Genomic DNA, 25,611 nt, shown 5'->3' on the forward strand with positions numbered 1-25,611 from the left:
AATTTTTGTTTAACATTTATTCATCTTTGAGAGACAGAGAATGGGTGGGGAAGGGGCAGAGAGAGACACACACAGAATCCAAAGCAGGCTTCAGGCTCCGAGCTGTCAGCACAGAGCCCGATGCAGGGGCTCCAACTCACAAACTGTGAGATCATGACCTGAGCTGAAGTCAGACGCTCAACCGACTGAACCACCCAGACACCCCTAAATTTCCTGAGATTTTAAAGATCAGTAGTCTTATATCATGTTTTCCTTGGCTGATGTTTGAATAATTTTATTTCACCAATGGCATAAACAGGATTACATTATATGCAGTGTAAAAATACACATTAAAAAGTATGGGTGGTACCTGGTTGGCTCAGTTGGTTGAGCATCTGACCCTTGATTTTGGCTCAGGTCGTTATCCCAGGGTCATGAGCATGGGGACAGCTTAAGATTCTCTCCCTGTATCCCTCTCCCCTGCTTGCGCTTGTTCTCTTTCTAAAAATAAAATTTAAAGTTCTATTAAAAGTATGAAAGTGTGTATATCCTCCCTAGTAGGGTTAAATTAGGGAGCTGATATTAGCAGAAATTTTTACTTTCTTTACATTTTTACAACGATCATGTATTTTTAGAAAATTTCATTAAAGTTTTGTTTTTTATTCCATTAAAAAAAAAGCCCTGAAAATTCTAAATGCTTCATTTCCTATAAGCGAAATCCGTAAATATGTCATGTAAATTAGAATCTTTATTCTGTTCCTGTCATTCTGCTAGTGGAGTTTCCAGGTATAAATGGGAGCGATAGGATTCTATAGCTGTTTCTACTTATGCATAGAGCTGTGTCTGCAAACAAAATCTAAGGAAGACGATGAAAAATTAATATTTTTAAAAGAAGCAAGTGGCAGCCGAAAATAGTTAAATTCTTGGATTTGGAACACAACCTTCAATGCCCAAGTCTCCGGCCAACAGCCGACCTCAGCAGAGATCGCTGGAACTGGAAGGTAGGACCAGCCAAAGCGACCCACAGAGCTGGTTTCAGAGCGGGACACGCCCCTCCGCCTTGGCCAATCGGGAGAGAGAAGGCGGGGCTCGGGAGAGAGAAGGCGGGGCTCGGGACCCGCCGGAGGCGGAGCGGGAGTCGAAGGGGTGTGTCTGAAGTGGGGGCCGCTAAGTCCTAGAAGGTGGCAATTTTCCTGGGTCCGCGGCGCGCGGCGCAGGTGGAGAGGCCGGCTGGCCCGGACTTTGGCCTCGGGCTTCGGGAAATGGCGGCTGGGGGCAGAATGGAGGACGTGAGTGCACGGAAGTGGCGGGAGGCTGGCCCCGGAACCCCTTTCTTCCCTTGCTGGGCGCGCTGGGCGGAGACTGCGGAGGGAAGCCACCCTTACCCGGTGCGACCGCGGCCGGAGGAGGCGCTTCCTGCGCAGGGCTGGCCCGGGACTCGGGGTTCTGGGACAAGACACCCAGGGGGGCAGTGGGGTCCGCGACGCGCTGGCTCCAGGCTTACTTTTCCGAGTGGAGGCCGGGTGGGCTGCTGGGCAGGGGATGCGCGGACGCTGGGGGTCCCAGGCAGGCGCCCAACCCACGTGCGGCGCGCGTCTTTGATCCCGGAACTGGGAGCCTCACGTGATGCGCGTCTGGCCTGACAGCCGTCTCTGGGGTGCTCCTCTGAGCTGGGCCGCTTGGCTCCGCTCAGACGTATTGGGTCGCGGGGACGAATCTCCCTCCTCGTGGGTTCCCTGCCCTGGCTTTAGAGGGCTGTGAACGTGGAGAGGCTGCGACATGCAGGCCGGCTGCCAGTGTCTCAGGGGTCGACCTGTCACTGGCATCGTCCAGCAACCCGCATTGGAGAAAAGCAGTGTCGTGATGTTTTGAATGTAACCGTGATAGGCAGAAAAGGATTTTTAAATCTCCTTGCTTAATGGATCCAAACCAGGTTACTAAAAAACTAGTCGCCTAGTCTACAGTCTGTAGAGTACGAAGTAAAATATTTGCATAAGTATATTGAATCATTTTTAGGGGAAACATGTAATTGTGCCCAGAATAACTGGCTGCCCCATTGTCAGGTAATAAAATTTTTATCCTTGAGAAATGTGAAGTTGAAAGAAATGCAAAGCACTAATTTGGATTAAGACATTAATAGGAATTATTACTGTGATCCTGTCAGTTCATTAGGGGCATCAGGCAAGACTCATAACAGTTCCAGCCTTACATGAGCTTAGATTCTTGTGTAAATAGCAACAACAGTTAAGGTATCTTAACTAAAAACCAAACAATTTCTTTTTATTTTATTTTATTTTATTTTATTTTATTTCATTTCATTTTTTATTATTTTTTAAAATTTACATCCAAGTTAGCATATCGTGCAATAATGATTTCAGGGGTAGATTCCTTAATGCCTCTTACCCATTTAGCCCTTCCCACCACATACAACGCCTCCAGTAACCCTCTGTTTGTTCTCCATATTTAAGAGTCTCATGTTTTGTCCCCCTCCCTGTTTTTATATTATTTTTGCTTCCCTTCCCTTGTGTTCATCTGGTCTGTGTCTTAAAGTCCTCGTATGAGTTAAGTCATGATATTTGTCTTTCTCTGACTAATTTCGCTTAGCATAATACCCTCCAGTTCCATCCACGGTAGTTGCAAATGGCAAGATTTCATTCTTTTTGATTGCCGAGTAATACTCCATTGTATATGTATATACCACATCTTCTTTATCCATTCATCCATCGATGGACATTTGGGCTCTTTCCATACTTTGCCTATTGTTGATAGTGCTGCTATAAACATGGGGGTGCGTGTGTCCCTTCGAAACAGCACACCTGTATCCCTTGGATAAATACCTAGTAGTGCAATTGCTGGGTCGTAGGGTAGCTCCATTTTTAATTTTTTGAGGAACCTCCATACTGTTTTCCAGAGTGGCTGCACCAGTTTGCATTCCCACCAGCAGTGCAAAAGAGATCCTCTTTCTCCGCATCCTCGCCAACATCTGTTGTTGCCTGAGTTGTTAATGTGAGCCATTCTGACAGGTGTAAGGTGGTATCTCATTGTGGTTTTGATTTGTATCTCCCTGATGATGAGTGATGTTGAGCATTTTTTCATGTGTCGGTTGGCCATCTGGATGTCTTCTTTGGAGAAGTGTCTATTCATGTCTTTTGCCCATTTCTTCACTGGATTATTTGTTTTTTGGGTGTTGAGTTTGAGAAGTTCTTTATAGATTTTGGATACTAATCCTTTATCTGATATGTCATTTGCAAATATCTTCTCCCATTTCATTGGTTGCCTTTTAGTTTTGCTGATTGTTTCCTTTGCTGTGCAGAAGCTTTTTATTTTGATGAGGTCCCAATAGTTCATTTTTGCTTTTGTTTCCCTTGCCTTTGGAGACGTGTTGAGTAAGAAGTTACGGCCAAGATCAAAGAGGTTTCTGCCTGCTTTCTCCTTGAGGATTTTGATGGCTTCCTGTCTTACATTTAGGTCTTTCATCCTATTGAGTTTATTTTTGTGTATGTTGTAAGAAAGTGGTCCAGGTTCATTCTTCTGCAGGTCACTGCCCAGTTTTCCCAGGACCATTTGCTGAAGAGACTGTCTTTATTCCATTGGATATTCTTTCCTGCTTTGTCAAAGATTAGTTGGCCATACGTTTGTGGGTCCGTTTCTGGGTTCTCTATTCTATTCCATTGATCGGAGTGTCTGTTCTTGTGCCAGTACCATACTGTCTTGATAATTACAGCTTTGTAATACAGCTTGAAGTCCGGGATTGTGATGCCTCCTGCTTTGAAAACCAAACAGTTTCTAATGATAAGACTAAAACTTTTTTTTTTTTTCAGTTGAAAAAATGGAAAACTAACTGTAAGACATAGAAGTAGTTTTGACATTCATATACATTTAAAGAAAAATCATTGTTTCTGAATTTTTAAGGGTGAGATTCATGACCTGACAATGTATGGGAACAAAATCTGAGGAAAATGAGAGACTGTTAAGCAAATGTGTGCAGTAAATGCTTCTTGGTTGATTTTAACTTGCCCCAGGTTCTTGAATCTGTAGCTTTTCGCTTTGGGATGAGTACAGTCCGAGAAATCAGTTTCATCAAACAATTGGAGATTGATGTTTCACCAACAGTTACATACGCAAATCCCTTTAGATCTGAGCAAGTTGCCTGTTTTTGGTATTTTGTGGATATGATTTCTACCATTCAGTAAGAAGCTAAAACTATGGTGTATGCTGTAGGACTAGACATTTAAGTGAGTTAGCAGAGGCAGAGGCTTTTTAGTTAGGGTTCATTGTTTGCAAGCTGTGAAACCAACTCTGGTAAATTTAAAGAAGTTAGGAATTTATTTGAAATGATACAGTGTGGATGAACCCTTAGGCCTCTGAAAGGACTTGAAACAAGGGCAGCTCAAAGGATCTAAGTGATGGGGGTCCTTTCAGGGTCAGCCCTGGACTGAATCTGCCCCACCATGGTCCCCCTTTGCTTTGTTGCTCATAGAATTGGATTGCCCAGCCCTCTTAGGTTCCACCTAGGCCAGAGGAGGGTGAAGAGTATTGAAGGATGTGCCCAGTGGGTCCCCAGAGGAAATTGAGTTATGGTACAAAAGAAGAGGAAGGAGATCCGTATGGGCAAAAACAACAGATCTCTTGTACAGATCATAAGTTACTAATAGTGTAAGTAAAGAAATTATTTGGATTCAGGAGTTGTCTTCCCTTTACCCTTCACATGCAGATGGGGAGGTGCCATCTGAGGGTGATAAGGTATTGTTTGTGTGGTTATATTACATTTCCTATAGAATCCACTGGACAGTTTATTTGATATAGCCACCAAGTACATTGTATTTACCGAACATCTATTAAGTGACATAGAGAAGAAACTGTATTCTAGTTTCAAACCCCAATGTAGTCAGGAGAAACAAAAGGTATACACATAAAAAAGGAAGTAATACAAGACAGCATAAGAAATAATCCAATTAATGTGAGCAGTACATTTTATAGCAATTTAAAAAATTTTTTTAATGTTTTTATTTATTTTCTGAGAGACAGAGCGAGTGGGAGAGGGACAGAGAGAGAGAGGGAGACACAGAATCTGAAGCAGGCTCCAGGCACTGAGCTGTCAGCACAGAGCCGGATGCAGGTCTCAAACTCACTAACCGTGAGATCATGACCTGAGCCGAAGTTGGACGCTCAACTGACTGAGCCACCCAGGCACCCCAGCAATTTTAAAGTAGAAAGAAAACACTTGTCAGGACAAGTTTTATGGAGACCTTAAGTCTTGGTTGCACCTTGCAAGGTGAGTTGGATTCTGAAAACAATAAGAGAGGATGTTTGTGGGGCACTCCAGAAAGGTCATTTAGGGTAGAGGAGATGGTGTGTGGAAGAAAGGGAGGTAAAGGAAAGACTTACCGTTAAGTCTTCAAGGCTAGCTTTGTATAAATTCCCAGGTCCCAAGTGTTCAAGTTGGGCAATCTTTCATTCACTCCACACACATACTGAGCACCTACTCTGCGTTAGGTGCTACGTATAAACAATATATACTACAGAGTCTCTGCCCTAGTCAAGCACACTATTCCCACAGCTTTGATACCTTGTGGTTAGTATTATAAGTTAGCAGTAGGAACCACGATTCCTAGCCAGCATGGAGTAACAGGGCCTAGATTTATCCTTCTGCCTCAAACAACCAAAAAACTGTATACAATATATGAAACAACACTTTTTAAGATATTGAACATCAGGCAGTGAAGGAAAGTGTTTTCCAAGAGACAGGAAACAAAGTGAGTCGGGGGTGCCTGGGTGGCTCAGTCGGTTAAGCGTCTGATTCTTGATTTCAGCTCAGGTCATGATCTCACGGTTCGTGAGTTCGAACCCCGCATCAGGCTCTGTGCTGGCTGTGCAGAGCCTGCTTGAGATTCTCTCTCCCTCTCTCTCTCAAAATAAATAAGCTTAAAAAAAATTTTTTTTTTAATTTAAAAAAACCAAAGTGAGTCATAGGATTGCCCCAGCCCACCACCTTGAGAGTCTGCAGGCTGTGATAGGAAAGGGCACCCCAGCAGAGGTCAGCAGGCTCCCTGAATTGAGGAGATAGAGCTGAGAGCCTGGGGAGGCAGAGGCAACAAGGGTTCACACGGCAGTCCCTGGAGAGGAGAGAGCTGCACAGAGGGAGAACTGAAGATGTGCAGAGTCCCCCTTAGGTAGTCAGCAGGGTCTTGCTCAATACATGCCTGTGAGGACATTTCCCACAGCCTGGAAAAGAACCACCTGAAATGATTAGAAGAAACAGTACTTAGTGCTCACACAGGGCCCGGGATAGTGCCTGTTCCACCAGTCAGACTGGAAACCCCATAATTCACAGGGTATTAGGTGCTCAGAAAGGTCTTGCCTTCATAGTGGGGAAAAATTAGCCTTAGACTAAACACAGCTATGGTCCAATCTAATAATAAGTCTTAAAAGCAAGTCCAAAAAGATCAAACTGTTTCCAAGTAACTTAACTGCATTCCAGAACAAAGCTTAAGGATATTTATAGGAATACAAAATTGTCCTGCACCCAAAGAGATAAATTGGGAAGTCTGGCATCTGATCCCAAATTACTAGGCATTGGTAATTATGTGACATAATGAAGGTGTTAACTAATGCTTCCGTGGTAATCATTTTGCAATACATAACTGCATCAAGGGGCGCCTGGCTGGCTCAGTCAGTAGAGCATGTGACTCTTGATCTCAGGGTTATGAGTTCAAGCCCCACATTGGGTGTGGAGCCTACTTAATTAAAAAAAAAAAAAAGTGTATCAAATTAACTCATGGTACACCTTAAACTTACACAATGCTATATGCCTATTATATCTCAATACAGTTGGAAAAAACTATCAAGCATGCAAAAAGGCAGGAAAATATGACATATAAGGCAGTTGAAACTGATTCAGAAATGACATGCTAGAAATAGCAAACAGGGACATTAAAAAATTATTATACCCATTTTCTCTACATTCAAAAGGTTAAAAAGACATATGGAAGATAGAAAATAGACCCAAGCCAAACTTGGGGACATGAAAAGTAGAATGTCAGATGAAAAGGGCAGTAGGAACAGTGTTGAAGCATCAGGGAAGCCAGTGATTTTGCTGAGACAAGCCTTGACACGTGGGCAAAAATAGGTAAAGGCCCAGGGACTGAAAGAGTTTTGTGAGAGATGGGAGCAAGGAGCAGTCGGCATCAGGGGGAAGAGAGAGAATGAGAGGCAAGTCCCAAAAACTAGCTTGGGAATGGGTTGGAAAAGAGAGAGCCAGTCTAAGAATTTGGCCTGTGTTCTGAGGATCATCGGGAGGGACTCAAGGTTTAGGGGAAAGAGACGTGTATGTTATTTTAGAGGATGTCCAGCTGCAGCAAGAGTTTGCTGAGGTCCGGAGACTGGAAGGCAAAGGCCATGAGAAACGCTGGGGCCTGCACTGAATAGTGAGCACAGAGAGAAAAGAACAGACTTAGGAGTTCGGATGGTAAAAGGAATACTATGTGGGGAAAAGCAAGGGAAAAGCAAGTTAGAGACAACAGCGCCTGCTAGTTACTCACTGCTTAGTCTGTGCCTGCCAACGTTCTGGCACTTTTATGTATAGTAACTCATTTCATCTTCCCAAGAAAGCTATGAAACAGGTGCTGTTATTATTCTCTTTTTTGGGATGAGGAAACTGAGGCATAGAAAGCTGAAGTAACTTGCTCACAGCTAGGAAGCAGTAGAACTTGTAGCTGAAGCCAGGCAGTTTGACTTAGGAGCTTGCCTTTGACCACAGTACGTTCTGCCTCTGCATCTGATCAGAGCTGATCCTCCCGCAGCTCCTGGTGACCTCTCCTGGTGAGCCCAGGTCTTTGATGATACCATAATTGAGTTAGGAACACTGCGAAGATAGGTTGGGACCAGTCATTCATTCATCAGGTGTTCTCTGGGTGCTAACCCTAAGTCACTGCCGGGTGCCAGGATTACAGAGACAAGGGATGGGAGTTCGTGGGTCTCATGAAATGTACTGGGGACGGGTAAGGAATAAGACCGTCAAAGAATAGTATGATAGAGGAAGTGAGCACAAACGTGGGAAGACATGAAGGTGTGGCACGATCCAGATGCTTGGATGCCTGAGAAGGCTGCCTGTGAGAATTGCCCCAGCGGGGCCTGGACGGATGCACAGACATTAGCCCTGTGGAGCTAGGACATCTGCTGACTGAGAAAGAGCCAGAGGCAAAGGAATCTCAAAAAGAACAGAACTAATCAGAATCATACCATAAGTTACGGCAGACTGAACAGGAAGCTATCTAGGCACTGAATGAAAAAAAAATTGCAGAACAGCCTTGAACGCCTGAGCTTGGAAATTGAGAAGCCCACCCCAGATCTGAGTTAGGCCCCAGATTATTATTTTTATCTTTGTAATCTAGTGCCCAGAAGGCATCCCTTATACCGTTTGTCTCACTCTATCCCTTCCAAAGAGTCCTTATCCTCTGTTTCCAAATGCTGTTCTCAGGCTTCCCTTTTTCTGTTGAAACCTTTATTTCCATCTTATTTTGTATTTCGTCCAATGAGCTCACTTACATTATCATTTCATCCTGTATGCCTTTATCCCTAACCTCCCCAATGAAAATGTAATCTTTTGGACAGGGACTGTGTTTTATGTTTTTTAATCTTAGAGTGCCTTATGTACGATAGTTTTCGGTTAGGGCCTGAGATTAAAAGATTGCCGTATGCATCGGAGACCTGGTAGTACTGTTCCTGTACCGCCAATACCTTTCAATAAGACCGACTGAAGTTGTAGGTTGTAGCTCAACCCCATCAGCTACTTCAGTGCCATTGCCACTAGTTGTTTTCGTTGAGAATCTGATATCTATAAACTAAAGTCTCCTCAAGGATCTAGCAGGATGACCTGTTTCCTTCTCTAAAATGTTTCAAGCATAACTAAAAGTCCAATAAAGCCTCCACTAGCTTTCCAGATTTTTGTGGAACACCAGGATGTAGTTTAAGAATTGCAGCCACACACAGGGCGCCTGGGTGGTTCAGTTGGTTAAGCATCCGACTTTTGATTTCGGCTCAGGTCATGAGCTCATGGTTCCTGGGTTCGAGCCCCACATCGAGCTCTGCACTGTCAGTGCCTCTGCTTGGGATTCTCTCTTTCCCTTGCTCTCTGCCCCTCCCCTGCTTGTTCTCCCTCTCTCTCAACATAAACTTTAAAAAAAAACCCAAAAACTAAAAAAAAAAAGAACTGCAACCATATGTAATTATTTCATCAATAATGTGAATGATGTTAGATAAATCAATATCTAAGTTTTGAGGGCTTAAAGAAAAAATGTTTGCTTTAATCTCATTCTGTATTATCTCATTTGAAGATAACTGAAGTTAAGATTTCCTGTACCCATTTTAATACTTGCTTCACCAAGTTGTGTATAGTAGTTGTCTAGAAGTTTATGGTCTTTTTAAATTGGCTCTAGGTAGGGAGTCTATTTTTCTTGCTTCTAACTTGTATAATGGTTTTTTAAAGCTTTATGGTTTATTTTTTTAATTTTTTTTTAACATTTATTCATTTTTGAGAGATAGAGACAGAGCGCAAGTAGGGCTGGGGCAGAGAGAGAGGGATTCACAGAATCTGAAGCAGCCTCCAGGCTCCGAGCTGTCAGCACAGAGCCCAGTGTGGGGCTTGGACTCATGAACCATGAGATCATGACCTGAGCCAAAGTCAGATTCTTAACCAACTGAGCCACCCAGGCACCCCAAAGCTTTATAGTTTAGTAGATTTGTCTTAGAAACATAATCCAGAAAGTGGTGATTATAGTTTGCTTCTGTTTTTCTGTCCCTCAGGGCTCCTTGGATCTCACCCAAAGTATTGAAGATGACCCCCTTCTGGACACCCAGCATCTCCCACATCATTCATTACATGCTCATTTTAGACCCAGATTCCATCCTCTTCCTACGGTCATCATAGCAAATCTGCTCTTGTTAATACATGTAAGTTGGCTGGGACAAAGTAATCCATACAAAGGTGATGTTCTTAAATATATATAGAAGCTCTTTAGAGGGCAGTTTGGCTACATGTACTGACATTTAAAATGTGCATACTTTTTGACTCATCTCTCTTCTTCAAAGAGTTTACTGTAGATGTATTTGCTCATGTGTCAGGGGATTGTTGATAATAGTACTCCTGTCCATGATATCAACTTACTGCCCCTACCACCACACAGAGGACACTTTGTATGTCCCATCCATATGAAAGAATGCTCTGCAGTCTCTGAAAAAGAAACAGGATGGATGTGCATATATTAGACCAGCGTTCACAATTATATTATTGAGTGTTTGCAAACATAGGTTTACAACAGTGTCCACAGAATGTTCCCATTCACACATTTTAAAAGAGAATTCAGAGGGCTGGTGTGCATGTGTATTCCTGGCTAAAAACAGATTATTTCTAGATGCATTCACATGACTGTTTTAACACTAGTGGCCACTGAGGTGGAGGACTGAGGGCCCCATAGAAGGAATACCTGATATATTTTACTATCTGCCTTTTGTACTATTTGAATTTTTTCCCCCATATGCATGTATTTTTCAGTTACAAAAGAAAAAAGAGATGTAGATAAATCTATATATGTTGACAGAATCTTATCAATTTATCTACACTTAGGAAATAACGTTAAGCAGAGAAATCAAATTACAGCAGAACAATAAGTACAGTGGTGCACCTTATTTTATATTATGATAAAATTATAAATGTCTGGGGATTTTTAAAAACACACGTGTTGCTACCAGTAGATAAATAAGTCCTGGAGATCTAAGGCATAGCACAGTGACCACAGCCAACCATACTGTGTGTATTGTAAACTTGAGAGTTGCCAAAGGTTACATATCTTAATTGTTCTCACCACAGAAAGGAAATGATAATGATGTGAGGCGATAGAAGCGTTAGCTAACACCAAGGAGGTAATCATATAGCAATATATATTAATGTATTAAATCCACACGTTATAGGTGCACCTGGCTGGCTTAGTCGGAGGAACACGTGACTCTTGATCTCGGGGTTCGAGCCCCACATTTGGTATAGAGATTACCCAAAAATAAAATAAAAACTTAAAAAAAAAAACCCAAAACAAAGTGGTACTCCTTAAACTTACACAATCAGCATCATGTACCAAAAGGAACCCCTAAATGGACAAACAAACAAGGGAAAAAATCTCCATGTATGAATGGTCTTGTTGTGGGCTTACTGATGGCTCTGCATCTACTCTATTAAAAATCTCCATTTCAGTTGTCGAGATCTGAAGTGCGAGGGGACATAGTTATTCTTGGCTACAATGTGAGAAATCCAGAGGGCAAATTCTTAGCAGCCCAAGTGTTTATGGGGATGAATGTGGTTCATTGACTTGCTCAGCTGCTGCTCCAGTGACACGCACTGTGTAGCCTTGAATTAAGAACTGAATACCCTGACGGGGTGCTTGGGTGGCTCAGTCGGTTAAGCATCCGACTTCAGCTCAGGTCATGATCTCGCGGTCTGTGAGTTCGAGCCCCGCGTCGGGCCCTGTGCTGACAGCTCGGAGCCTGGAGCCTGTTTCGGATTCTGTGTCTCCCTCTCTCTGACTCTCCCCCGTTCATGCTCTTTCTCTCTCTGTCTCAAAAATAAATACACATTAAAAAAAAAAAAATTTAGAAAAAAGAACTGAATACCCTGAGGAGACAGATGTGTCCTTTCTCCTTGTGTAGATCTAGTAAGTGCAGTGTGGTTCTGCCATGGCTTCTGATCCCCAGATTATCAACTGAAGCACTTCTTTCCTGATGCCACCACATGCAGAGGTGGCCTCCTGGTCCCTGCATCGTGGCCGGTTTTTCTTCTTCTTTTTTTTTTTTTTAATAATATACTCCTTAATTCATGTAACGTACTCTTTATGTATACATACCCCCCACATACACACAAACATACACACATACCACTTAAAAAAAAACTTTTTATATTAAGTTGCCTGCCTATGATATTATGGGGTCGGTTGCCCTAGTTTTAGGACTAAGAAAATATCGTGTTAAAAAACAAACAAAAAAAATACCAGCATTACCCTGATACCAAAACCAGATAAAGACACCACCAAAAAAGAGAACTACAGGCCAATATCTCTGAGGAACATAGATGCAAAACTTCTCAACAAAATACTAGCAAACCGAATCCAACAATACACTAAAAAAATCATTCACCACAATCAAGTGGTATTTATTCCTGGGTTGCCAGGGTGGTTCAGTATTCCCAAATCAATCAATGTAATAGATTACATCAATTTAAAAAAAGAACTATATGATCATTTCAATAATGCAGAAAAAGTATTTTGGCAAAGTACAACATCCATTCATGATAAAAACCCTCAACAAATAGGTTTAGAGGGAATATACCTCAACATAATAAATGCCATATATGAAAAACCCACAGCAAACATCATCCTAAATGGGAAAACACTGAGCTTTTCCTGTACAGTCAAAGAACAATGTTGCCTGTGATACATTCACAGGGATGTCTATTCTTACCACTTTTGTTCAACATAGTACTGGAAGTCCTAGCCACAGTAGTCAGATAACAAAAAGAAATAAAAGGCATCCAAATCAGCCAGGAAGAAGTCAAACTCACTATTTGCAGACAACATGACCCTGTATATAGAAAACCCAGAAAACCCGAAAGACTCCACGAAAAAACTGCTAGAGGGGCGCCTGGGTGGCGCAGTCGGTTGGGCGTCCGACTTCAGCCAGGTCACAATCTCGCGGTCTGTGAGTTCGAGCCCCGCATCAGGCTCTGGGCTGATGGCTCGGAGCCTGGAGCCTGTTTCCGATTCTGTGTCTCCCTCTCTCTCTGCCCCTCCCCCGTTCATGCTCTGTCTCTCTCTGTCCCAAAAATAAATAAAAAAAAAAAAAAAAACGTTGAAAAAACTGCTAGAAACAATACACGAATTCAGTAGTGTCATGGGATATAAAATCAACATACTGGAATCTGTTGCATTTCTATACACCAATAATGAAGCAGCAGAGACATTAAGGAATCAATCCCATTTACAATTGCACCAAAAATCGTAAGATACCTAAGAGTAAAGCTAACCAAAGAGGTGAAAGGGCTATACTCTGAAAATGATAAAGCACTGATGAAAGAAATCAAAGGTGACACAAAGAAATGGAAAGACATTCAATGCTCATGGATTGGAAGAACAAATACTGTTAAAATGTCTATACTACCAAAAGCAAGTGGCACATTTAATGGAATCCCTATTGAAATACCAACAGCATTTTTCATAGAGCTAGAACAAACCTAAAATTTGTATGTAGCCACAAATTAGTTACCAAAGCAACCTTGAAAAAAAACAAAGCTGGAGGCATCAAAATTCTGAACTTCAAGTTATAGTACAAAGCTGTAGTAATCAAAACCATATGGAACTGGCATAAAAATAGCACATAGATCAATAGATCAGAATAGAAAACCCAGAAATGAACCCACAATTATATGGTCAATTAACTTCAACAAAGCGGGAAAGAATATCCAATGGGAAAAAGACTGTCTCTTCAACAAATGGTATTGAGAAAACAGGACAGCAACATGCAGAGGAATGAAACTGGACCATTCTCTTTCACTGTACACAAAAATAAACTCAAAATGGGGTGCCTGGGTGTCTCAGTTGTTTAAGCGTTGACTTTGGCTCCAATCATGATCTCATGATCATGAGTTGGAGCCCCGAGTTGAGCTCCACACTGCTGCTGTGGAGCCTGCTTGGGATTCTCTCTTTCTCCCTCTCTCTCGTGCTTTCTCTATTTGTGCTTTCTCTCTCTCTCTCTCTCTCTCTCTCTCTCTCTCTCAAAATAAATAAATAAATAAAAGGAAAAAAAAAAAAACCTCAAAATGGATTAAAGACCTAAATGTGAGACCTGAAACCATAAAACCCCTTAAAGCACAGGCAGTAATTTCTCTGACATTGGCCATAGCAACTTTCTTCTAGATACGTCTCCTGAAGCAAGGGAAACAAAAGCTAAAATAAACTATTGGGACTACATCAGAATAAAAAGCTTCTGCACAGTGAAGGAAACAACAAAACTAAAAGGCAACCTACAGAATGGGAGAAGACATATTTGCAAATGACATATCCGATAAAGGGTTAGTATCCAAAATCTATAAAGAACTTATAAAACTCAATACCCCAAAAATAATTCAATTAAAAAATGGGCAGAAGATATAAATAGACATTTCCCCAAAGAAGATATCCAGATGGCCAACAGACCCATGAAAATATGCCTAATATTGCCATCAGAGAAATGAAAATCAAAATGGTAATGAGATATCACCTTGTATTTGTCAGAATGATTAAGATCAACAACACAAGAAACAACAGGTGTTGGTGAGGATGTGGAGTAAGGGAAAGTCTCTTGTCCTGTTAGTGGGAATGTAAACTGGTGCAGCCACTCTGGAAAACAGTATGGAGGTTTCTCAAAAAGTTAAAAATAGAACTACCCTACAATCCAGCAATTGCACTACTGGGTATTTAACCCAAATAATACAAAAATACCAATTCAAAGGGATACATGCACCAGTATTATTTACAATAGGCAAATTATGGAAACAGCCCAAGTATCCACCAACTGGTGAATGGATAAAGAAGAGATGGTGTGTGTGTGTGTGTGTGTGTGTGTGTATACACACACATACATATATATACATACCTATATATGTGATGGAATATTACTCAGCCATAAAAAAGAATGAAATCGAAAGAAAAAATTTAAAAAATAAAAAGAATGAAATCTTGTCACTTGCAATGACATGGATGCAACTAGAAAGTATTATGTTAAGTGAAATAGAGAAGGACAAATACCCTATGATTTTACTCAAGTGGAATTTGAGAAACGAAACAAATGAGCAAAGGGAAAACAGAGAGGCAAACCAAGAGACTTTTTTTTTTAATTTTTTTAACATTTATTTATTTTTGAGACAGGGAGAGACAGAGCATGAACGGGGGAGGGTTAGAGAGAGAGGGAGACACAGAATCTGAAATAGGCTCCAGGCTCTGAGCAGTCAGCACAGAGCACGACGCGGGGCTCGAACTCACGGACAGTGAGATCGTGACCTGAGCCGAAGTCAGCCGCTTAACCGACTGAGCCACCCAAGCGCCCCAAGAGACTCTTAATTACAGAGAACAAACTGATGGTTATCAGAGGGAAGGTTGGTAGGGGGATGGGTTAAATAGGTGATGGAGATTAAGGAGGGCACTTGTGATGAGTGTCAGGTGATGTATAGAATTACTGAATCACTATATTGTACACATGAAACTAATATTACACTGTATGTTAACTAATTGGAATTTAAATTAAAACTTAAAAAAAAACTAAGAAAAATGTCTATATGCTACTTTATGTATAATGGATCAATTTGGTCCAATGTACAATGTTTTATAGTATAGAGTATATGGTGACCGTTCAACTATTTGCTTTATGTTAATAAGCACCTTGAGTTGCCATAGCAAGTATTACTATTCTTGACAAATCACATATATTTTACTTTATTGAATTTTTTTAAGTTTATTTATTTTCTTTGAGAGAGAGAGCATGAGCAGGAGAAGGGCAAAGAGAGAGGGAGAGTCCCAAGCAGGCTCCGCGCTGCCAGCGCCAAGAGTCAAACGCGTAACCAACTGAGCCACCTAGAAATAAAGTTTTTTAAATGATGCTTTTTATTAGTTAACCTTTGAGGCACTGAGTTAATGATGTTCACTCTTTTCAATAAAAGAGAAGTGAGCAGATGGGGCGCCTGGGTGGCTCAGTAGGTTAAGCGTCCGACTTCGGCTCAGGTCATGATCTCGCTGTCGGTGAGTTCGAGCCCCGTGTTGGGCTCTGGGCTGATGGCTCAGAGCCCGGAGCCTGTTTCAGATTCTGTGTCTCCGTCTCTCTCTGACCCTCCCCCGTTCATGCTGTGTCTCTCTCTGTCTCAAAAATAAATAGATGTTAAAAAAAAACTCAAAAAAAAAGAAGTGAGCAGAAAGCTGTTTACCATTTACTCATCTCTGTTAGATGGATTGGGGGTGATTTGTCTTATTTGTGATTTGTTTCCAAACTTCCTGTAAAGTTTCCTCCAAATTTTCTGCTTAAAATGTCTGTAAAAAGGCAAAAAAAAAAAAAAAAAGGTTTTAAATTCATTCATAAAAACAGGATAACAAAATCATAGGTATGAGTATGTGCTGGGATGGTGATTATTATTTCTTAATTCCAAATATTGAATATTAATCCTACTGCTCTCCTTTCCACCAGGTTGTGTTTGTCATTTTGGCGTTTTTAACAGGTGTACTTTGTTCTTACCCGAATCCAATTGAGGACAAGTGCCCAGGAAACTATACCAACCCATTGAAAGTTCAGACAGTCATAATCCTTGGGAAAGTTATTTTGTGGATTCTGCACTTCCTTCTTGAGCGCTACATCCAGTATCACCACAACAAAGTAAGAAACCGAGGCTATAACATGATCTACCTGTCGACAAGGCATCTTAAAGGACTTGCCCTGATGATCCACTCCACTGGTAAGTCTGGCTCAGCTGGCCTGTGGCTTGCGTCAGTGGCAGAAATGATAGCAGAAAGAAAACGTGAAATTTGACTTTATAATCCAATATATTCTCTCATTTTTGTGAGATGTGTGTGGTGGCCACTAAAATTGGGATCACCTTAATGTCTTGAAGCTTTTTAAATAATATATTACAGCTTTAACTTTTCTTTGACATCTGTGTTTGCTATTCTAGGGGAGGGAAAAAATTTTTCCCTCTACCCTTTCAGGTAGATTCTTTTCTTTTTTTTTTTTTTTTTTTCTGAGCCAGCCAGATGCCCCTGACATTTTAATTTAACTTTAATTCCCATATAGTTAGAATACAATGTTATAGTAGTTTCAGGTGTACAATATAGTGATTCAACACTTCCTTACATCACCTGGTGCTCATCGTGACAAGTGCCCTCCGTAACTCTCATCACCTATTTCCCCCATCTCCCTAACTCTGTTCCCCTCTGGTAACCATCAGTGTGTTCCCTATGGTTAAGAGTCTGTTTCTTGGTTTGCCTCTCTCAAAAGACCTTCTTTTTCAGTTTGAGTCCAGAATAAATGCTTACACATTTTGAAACCAGATTTGAAATTATTTTTTTTCCTACAAAAACAGCTGTACAGAATTTAATTTTTATTTTTTTTATGCTCTATTAGTATATTTTCTATTTATTTATTTATTATTTTATTTAAATCCAAATTAGTTAACACATAGTATAATAATGATTTCAGGAGTAGAACCCAGCGATTCATCACTTCCATATAACACCCAGTGCTCCTCCCAACAAGTGCCCTCCTTAATGCCCATCACCCATTTAGCCCATGCCCCCACCCAACACCCCAGCAGGAATCCTGTTTGTTCTCTGTATTTAAGAGTCTTTTATGGTTTGTCTCCTTCTCTGTTTGTATATTATTTTTGCTCCTCTTCCCTTATGTTCATCTATTTTGTTTCTTAAAATCCACACGTGAGTGAAATCAAATGATATTTGTCTTTCTCTGACTGACTTATTTCACTTAGCATAATACACTCTAGTTCCACATAGTTGCAAATGGCAAGATTTCATTCTTTTTGATTGCTGAGTAATATTCCAGTGTATGTATATACCACATCTTCTTTATCCATTCATCAGCTGATGGACATTTGGGCTTGTTCCATTCTTTGGCTATAGTTGATAGCGTTGCTGTAAACATTGGGGTGCATGTGCCCCTTCGAAACAGCACTCCTGTATCCTTTGGATAAATTCCTAGTAGTGTAATTGCTGAGTCGTAGAGTAGTTCTATTTTTAACTTTTTGAGGAACCTCCATACTGTTTTCCAGAGTGGCTGCACCAGTTTGCACTGCCACCAGCAGTGCAAAAGGGTTCCTCTTTCTCCACACCCTCACCAACATCTGTTATTGTCTGAATTATTAATTTTAGCCATTCTGACAGGTGTGAGGTGGTATCTCGTGTGTGTGTGTGTGTGTGTGTGTGTGTGTGTGTGTGTGTGTGTTTTCCATTGTGGTTTTGATTTGTATTTCCCTGATGATGAGTGATGTTGAGCATTTTTTCATGTGTCGGTTGGCCATCTGGATGTCTTCTTTGGAGAAGTGTCTATTCATGTCTTTTGCCTCTTTCTTCATTGGATTATTTGTTTTTTGGGTGTTGAGTTTGATAAGGTCTTTAAGGATTTTGGATACTAATCCTTTCTCTGATATGTCATTTGCAAATATCTTCTCCCATTCTGTCATTTGCCTGTTAGTTTTGCTGATTGTTTCCTTTGCTGTGCAGAAGCTTTTTATCTTGATGAGGTCCCAATAGTTCATTTTTGCTTTTGTTTCTTTTGCCTCCAGAGACATGTCAAGTAAGAAATTGCTGCAGCCAAGGTCAGAGAGGTTGTTGCCTGTTTTCTCCTCTAGGATTTTGATGGTTTCCTGTCTTACGTTTAGGTCTTTCATCCATTTTGAGTTTATTTTTGTGTCTGGTGTAAGAAAGTGGTCCAGGTTCATTCTTCTGCATGTCGCTGTCCAGTTTTCCCAGCACCACTTGCTGAAGAGACTGTCTTTCTTCCATTGGATATTCTTTCCTACTTTGTCAAAGATCAGTTGGCCATACGTTTGTGTGTCCATTTCTGGGTACTCTATTCTGTTCCATTGACCTGAGTGTGTTTTTGTGCCAGTACCGTACTGTCTTGATGATTACAATTTTGTAATACAGCTTGAAGTCTGGAATTGTGATGCCTCCAGCTTTGGTTTTCTTTTTCAGGATTGCTTTGACTATTCAGAGTCTTTTCTGGTTCCATACAAATTTAGGATTGTTTGTTCTAGCTCTGTGAACAATGCTGGTGTTATTTGGTTAGGGATTGCATTGAGTAAGTAGATTGCTTTGGGTAGTATGGACATTTTAGCAATATTTGTTCTTCCATTCCATGAGCATGGAATATTTTTCCATTTTTTTGTGTGTGTCTTCTTCAATTTCTTTCGTAAGCTTTCTATAGTTTTCAGTGTATAGATTTTCCACCTCCCTGGTTAGATTTATTCCTAGGTGTTTGATGGTTTCTGGTGCAATTATAAATGGAATCGATTCCTTGATTTCTTTTTCTGCTGCTTCATTATTGGTGTATAGAAATGCAACTGATTTTTGTACATTGGTTTTATATCCTGCAACTTTGCTGAATTCATGTATCAGTTCTGGCAGTTTTTTGATGGAGTCTTTTAGATTTTCCACATAGAGTATCATGTCATCTGCGAAGAGTGAAAGTTTGACTTCCTCCTTGCTAGTTTGGATACCTTGGATTTCTTTGTGTTGTCTGATTGGTGAGGCTAGGACTTCTAACGCTATGTTGAATAACAGTGGTGAGAGTGGACATCCTTGTCATGTTCCTGACCTTGGGGGGAAAGCTCTCAGTTTTTCCCCATTGAGGATGACATTAGCAGTGGGTCTTTCATATATGGCTTTTCTGATCTTGAGGTATGATCCTTCTATCCCTACTTTCTTGAGGATTTTATTAAGAAAGGATACTGTATTTTATCAAATCCTTTTTTTAATTTAATTAATTAATTTATTTATTTATGTTTTTTTAGAGAGAGAGACCTAGTGCAAGCTGGGGAAGGGCAGAGAGAGAGGGAGACACAGAATCTGAAGCAGGCTCCAGGCTCTGAGCTGTCAGCAGAGATCCCAACATGGGGCTTGAACCCATGAACCATGAGGTCACGACCTGAGCCAAAGGCAGACGCTTAACTGACTAAGCCACCCAGGTGCCCCTGTCAAGTGCTTTTTCTGTGTCTATTGAGAGGATCCTGTCGTTCTTATCCTTTCTTTTATTAATGTGATGTATCACATTAACTGATTTGTCAATATTGAACCAGCCCTGTGTCCCAGGAATAAATCGCACTCGATTGTGGTGAATAATTTTTCTAGTGTATTGCTGGAGCTGGTTGGCTAGTATCTTGTTGAGGATTTTTGCATCCATGTTCATCAGGGAGATTGGTCTGTAGTTCTCCTTTTTAGTGTGGTCTCTGTCTGCTTTTGGAATCAAGGTAATGCTGGCATCATAGAGTTTGGAAGTTTTCGTTACATTTCTATTTTTTGGGAGAGCTTCAAAGGGATAGGTGTTAACTCTAAATGTTTGGTAGATTTCCCCTGGAAAGCCATCTGTCCCTGGACTCTTGTTGGTTGGGAGATTGTTAGTACATTTTCTTAAGGGGCAAGCTGCAAGTTCATCCACTCAGTGATGTTCTCAGTGGAAGCTGCAGGGCCATGCTATAACAGAGAAAGAAGCATATTACAGAGATGGCTGATTTGACTCATCATGAAAGGGGTGACATTTTTACTGTTCCCTGGGGTAGAGTTTGGCTTATATGTTGAACTGCTGATATGTAGTACTTGTTTTGGGCCAGAAGATGTCACTATGACCTTTCCTGCCACCCACAAAGATAAAAGCAAAACCCATTTTTAACTTATATGAATTATGACAAAAAGAATGTTCAAGTGACCGGTCTGGAAATAGTATTTTTGAAGCCCACCAAAGGATTGTCTAATCTTTACCTTTCCTCTCACTTTCAAATTCTTGCTAATATGACCCTTAATCTGTTTCTAAGCAATCGGACCCTTACTTTAATCACAAATGGCAACACTTTTATGTTGCTCATATAAGGAAGGACCCAGAAAATTAAAGAGATTGGGACGGGTATTTACCTTGTTTCTATTTTCTTTAAGTATTTTTTCGTTATATGAAGAATAAAAAGGTAAATCTATGAGGCTATAGGATTTCCAGCTAATCAGATGAGTGTAACTATTGTTTTTATCGCTGGTGATAATATTGTCAGATGGTGATTAGCTTCATCCTGATACTTTTTTTCTATAAAATTGGAGATATAATATTTATCACACAAACTCTATTGTAGGAGGAAGTGAACAGTGCCTAGTAGGCATTCAAGGAAGGGTAGGTATCCCCAGAATTATCAGAATAATTCTGATTTCATGTAATCCTTCACAGTTGCAAGTACATTGCCATACAACCCTTCCTCCAAGCAGGTCCCCATGGCAAACTCCATCATACACTACGCTACGGCAAGACCTGGGCTCTTTGCTCCAGAATTGTATTTTTCTTCTGTGTTATATTTTGATGGTCTTCAAAACCAAGTAATAGGTATGCTGAGCCAGGAGTGGGGAGGGGGAATAGCTCATATTTATCAAATACTTGCCATTATAAGTATTTTTCACATATTAACTCATCTATGCCTCACAACAGGACTGTGAGCAAGGTCCTGTCATCCCCATTTTTCAGACGAGGAAGTTGAGGAGCAGAGGTATCAGGTCACTTGTCCACGGTTAGCAACGTGTCCCGGAGTTCCACCCAGATGGTGCGGATAACCGCAACATCCTTAGCCTCGCGGCAGTCTGTGTTGTTGCAGTTTGTCACCAGCATGGGCGACCAGGGTCCTCGTGCCTCTGGATTCTGAAGAACTGGGATAATGCAAAGTTCTACGAACTGCATCCTTTCTCAAATGCACACAAGACTCAACGCATATGCCATTGCGAATAATTTTATAAAGCAAAAAATCATTTCTTAGCTTTTAAGTATTATGGGGCATCATTAACTCAGACGGGTTGGGGTTTTTTTCCTCAAGAGAGCAGCAATTTGGGGCTTTTGTCCTTTTGCTCCCTTGACTGCTCAGTGTAAGTGGCCCCGTTGTAAGCCTGCCCTGGGGCCGGCTCTGTGCTCTGCTGACTCTGTGTTTCTTTCTCCTCCTCAGGCAACACGGCTCTTCTCCTCGTGCTGTGCGTGCAGCACTCCTTCCCGGAGCCCAGCAGGTTGTATCTTGACCTCATCCTGGCCATCCTGGCCCTGGAACTCATCTGCTCCCTGACATGTCTGCTTACTTACACAGGTGAGAATTACAACTACACAGTTGGGACAGACCCCTTTAACTGCTTGTTCCATCCCTGATAGTGGGAAGTTTGCTGTTATCTTTGCAGCAGGGTGTTTCTAGTAGCTAAGAGCCTCTTTAGCACCTCTACCTCTCGTTGCTGACCACATCCAGACTTCCTCAATTTCAAACCAACAGGAAGATACCAACGAGTCACGCTTCTAAATATGTGTCATCAACAAATCTTGGTCAACTCAAGTAATGCCTGATCATTAAAAAATACAAAAACAAAAGAATTTTAAAAACCCACAACCATTTGCTTCCTCAAAGGCAACTGAAATGTAATTCTGGCATTAAATTTAAAATAATGAAATACAGGGGCACCTGGGTGGCTCAGTCGGTTAAGCACCCAGCCCTTGACCTCGGCTCATGGTTTGTGGGTTCGAGCCCCATATTGGGCTCTGCGTTGGCAGTGCAGAGCCTGCTTGAGATTCTCTCGCCCACTGTCTTTGCCTCTCTGCCATTTCTGTGTTCTGTCTCTCTCTCTCAAAATAAATAAATAAACTTAAAAAAAAAAAAAGAAAAGAAATACAGGGGTATGTGGGTGGCTCAGTTGGTTAAGCATCCAGCTCTTGATCTCAGCTTAAGTCTTGAACTCTAGGTGGTAAGTTCAAGCCCGTGTTTGGCTCCTTGCTGGGTATGGAGCCTGCTAAAACATAATAATAATAATAATAATATAATAATGATAACAACAAAATACAAAGTAAGTAAGTAAATAAATAACGCGTACAAAACTGCATTTAGCCTAAACTTCCTTTCGGATAAACTATTTATGAACCCATTTTCTAAATTTAGAGCTGTCTGAGGGTTGGTCTGTTTGTCTGTCTCTCTCTGTCTCTTTGCCTCTCTCAGAACTCTCAGTGGTAAAATTTAAGTAAGCCTTAGATACGTTAACATGAAAAATAGATGGAAGGATACTTTTAACAGAAAAAAATTGAAGCCCTGGAAAAATCTAGATGTCATTCCTGCTGCAATATTGGCATGCTGTACAATCTGTCCATAATAGTAGCTAATTTTCACCCACGAACATATGGCCAACTAATCTTTGACAAAGCAGGAAAGAATATCCAATGGAATAAAGACAGTCTCTTCAGCAAGTGGTGCTGGGAAAACTGGGCAGCAACATGCAGAAAAATGAACCTGGACCACTTTCTTACACCATACACAAAAAATAAACTCAAAATAGATGAAAGACCTACATGTGAGACAGGAAGCCATCAAAATCCTCGAGTAGAAAGCAGGCAAAAACCTCTTTGATCTTGGCCACAGCAACTTCTTACTCAACACGTCTCCAGAGGCAAAGGAAACAAAAGCAAAAATGAACTATTGGGACCTCATCAAAATAAAAAGCTTCTGCACAGTGAGGGAAACAATCAACAAAACTAAAAGGCAACCGACAGAATGGGAGAAGATATTTGCAACTGACCTATCAGATAAAGGGTTAGTATCAAAAATCTATAAAGAACTTATCAAACTCAACACCCAAAAAATAAATAATCCAGTGAAGAAATGGGCAAAAGACATGAATAGACACTTCTCTAAAGAAGGCATCCAGACGGCCAATGGACACATGAAAAAATGCTCAATATCACTCATCATCAGGGAAATAAATCAAAGCCACAATGAGATACCACCTCACACCTGTCAGAATGGCTCACATTAACATTGGTGCATTGTTACATTGTAACATTGTTTCAATCTCCTTTGCATTATTGGTGGAAATGCAAGCTGGTGCAGCCACTCTGCAAAACAGTATGGAGGTTCCTCAAAAAATTAAAAATAGAACTAGCCTATGACCCAGCAACTGCACTACTAGGTATTTATCCCAGGGATACAGGTGTGCTGTTTCAAAGGGACACATGCACCTCCATGTTTATAGCAACACTATCAACAATAGGCAAAGTATGGAAAGCACCCAAATGTCCATCGATGGATGAATGAATAAAGAAGCTGTGATATATATATACAATGGAGTATTACTCAGCAATCAAAAAGAATGAAATCTTGCCATTTGCAACAACGTGGATAGAACTAGAGGGTATTATGCTAAGCAAAATTAGTCAATCAGAGAAAGACGAATATCATATGACTTCACTCACATGAGGACTTTAAGGCACAGAACAGATGAACATAAGGGAAGGGAAGCAAAAATAATATAAAAACAGGGAGGGGGACAAAACATGAGACTCTTAAATATGGAGAACAAACAGAGGGTTACTGGAGGGGTTGTGGGAGGGGAGATGGCTAAGTGGATAAAGGGGGCATTAGGGAATCTACTCCTGAAATCATTGCACTATATGCTAACTAATTTGGATGTAAATTAAAAATATGAAATTTAAAGGTAAAAAAAAAAAAAAAGTACCTAATTTTCTGGCACTGCTCAACAGTTATTTTGTGACAATAAAATATCTTGTCCATTTTGAAAGAGATCATTTCTCTAATTATGAAGGACAAAATCACATCGGTCTCAGTTTCTTTCATTTTACTGTTTTGTTTTGTTTTGTTTTGTTTTTTGCATACCCTTAGGCCTATGGAAGAGTACTTAGAATGTGAATGGAGTGACTAGTTTGTAAATGTGAAGGATGTCACATTATTGACTGATCTTTGTAAATTTTTCTGTAGTTATCAGCTAACGATGAAACAAATTATGTAGAGGATTACATTTGTCCCTCACTCTAAAAACATAAATTTGTTGGGGGGTGTGGGAGAGGGGAAAATGGGTGATGGGCACTGAGGAGGACACTTGTTGGGATGAGCACTGGATGTTGTATGGAAACCAATTTGACAATAAGTTATATTTTAAATAAGTAAGTAAGTAAGTAAGTAAGTATCATACCCACTTAACCTCCCAGAAAAGAATGAGACTTTAGTTTTAAAGTAAGGTTTATTTTCCAATATATAAGAAACAGCTTGCTGTGTCAGTAAAGTGATCCATGTGACAAATGAATATTGAATTACTTTATTGATTAAGATCAGGTCCATTCTAAACACATCTGTCAAATGCTGTAAATGAGGTGATAGTTTAGATCTGAATATGGAACTGGCATGTTATGTTCCAGTATCTACAACTTTTCTTTACTGCGAGGGTGCAAGACTTCTTGTATTAAAGTGTTTTCTGTAATACCTGTGGAATGGTCTATGACATACAAGGAGGTAACAATCATATTCCAGATACCATTTGAATGTCATCATGTAAATAAGAGGAAATTAATACTATTAAAATGTAGTCCAAGATTTATTTCTCTAGGATTTATTGTACCTTTTAAAAAAAATTTTTTTTTTAATATTTATTCATTTTTGAGAGACAGAGAGAGACAGAGCATAAGCGGGGAAGGCGCAGAGAGAGAGGGAGACACAGAGTCCGAAGCAGGCTCCAGGCTCTGAGCTGTCAGCGCAGAGCTCGACTCAAACTCACAAACCCGCAAGATCATGACCTGAGCCGAAGTCAGACGCTCAACCGACTGAGCCACCCAGGCGCCCCTGTTGTACCATTTTGAAAGAATTTGCTGTAGCATTTTTAATTAATTATAAGTAAAATAGGCAATGTTAAAAACAAAAAGACAAAAACCTGAGAGTGTTTAAGAGGTAAAGCAAACAGATGTTCCAAAAATCCTGACTGGAATTCATTTTCACAGTTGGACACAAATATATCAGTTACATGGAACCTAAACTTAAAATAATTTTATTTTATTCTTTTC

General features: G+C 40.6%; 1 protein-coding gene across 3 annotated transcripts in view; it reads left to right on the forward strand.

The window, feature by feature from the left end:
- The first annotated feature begins 1,113 nt into the window (after nucleotides 1-1,113).
- The window catches only part of TMEM192 (transmembrane protein 192), a 31,945-nt gene continuing 7,447 nt past the window's right edge, over nucleotides 1,114-25,611 (forward strand). For 2 of the 3 annotated variants that reach the window (XM_019441067.2, XM_019441068.2), the window contains exons 1-4: nucleotides 1,114-1,268; nucleotides 9,784-9,930; nucleotides 16,231-16,495; nucleotides 21,740-21,874. In XM_019441067.2, the coding sequence (XP_019296612.2) occupies nucleotides 1,242-1,268; nucleotides 9,784-9,930; nucleotides 16,231-16,495; nucleotides 21,740-21,874 (574 nt within the window). In that variant the 5' untranslated portion in view covers nucleotides 1,114-1,241. The remainder of the gene's footprint in view (nucleotides 1,269-9,783; nucleotides 9,931-16,230; nucleotides 16,496-21,739; nucleotides 21,875-25,611) is intronic. The other variant, XM_019441066.2, reaches the window with a different exon arrangement.

The sequence above is a fragment of the Panthera pardus genome, unplaced genomic scaffold, assembly GCF_024362965.1.
Source record: "Panthera pardus isolate Hobbes unplaced genomic scaffold, ASM2436296v1 HiC_scaffold_13, whole genome shotgun sequence".
Classification (NCBI taxonomy): Eukaryota; Metazoa; Chordata; class Mammalia; order Carnivora; family Felidae; genus Panthera; species Panthera pardus.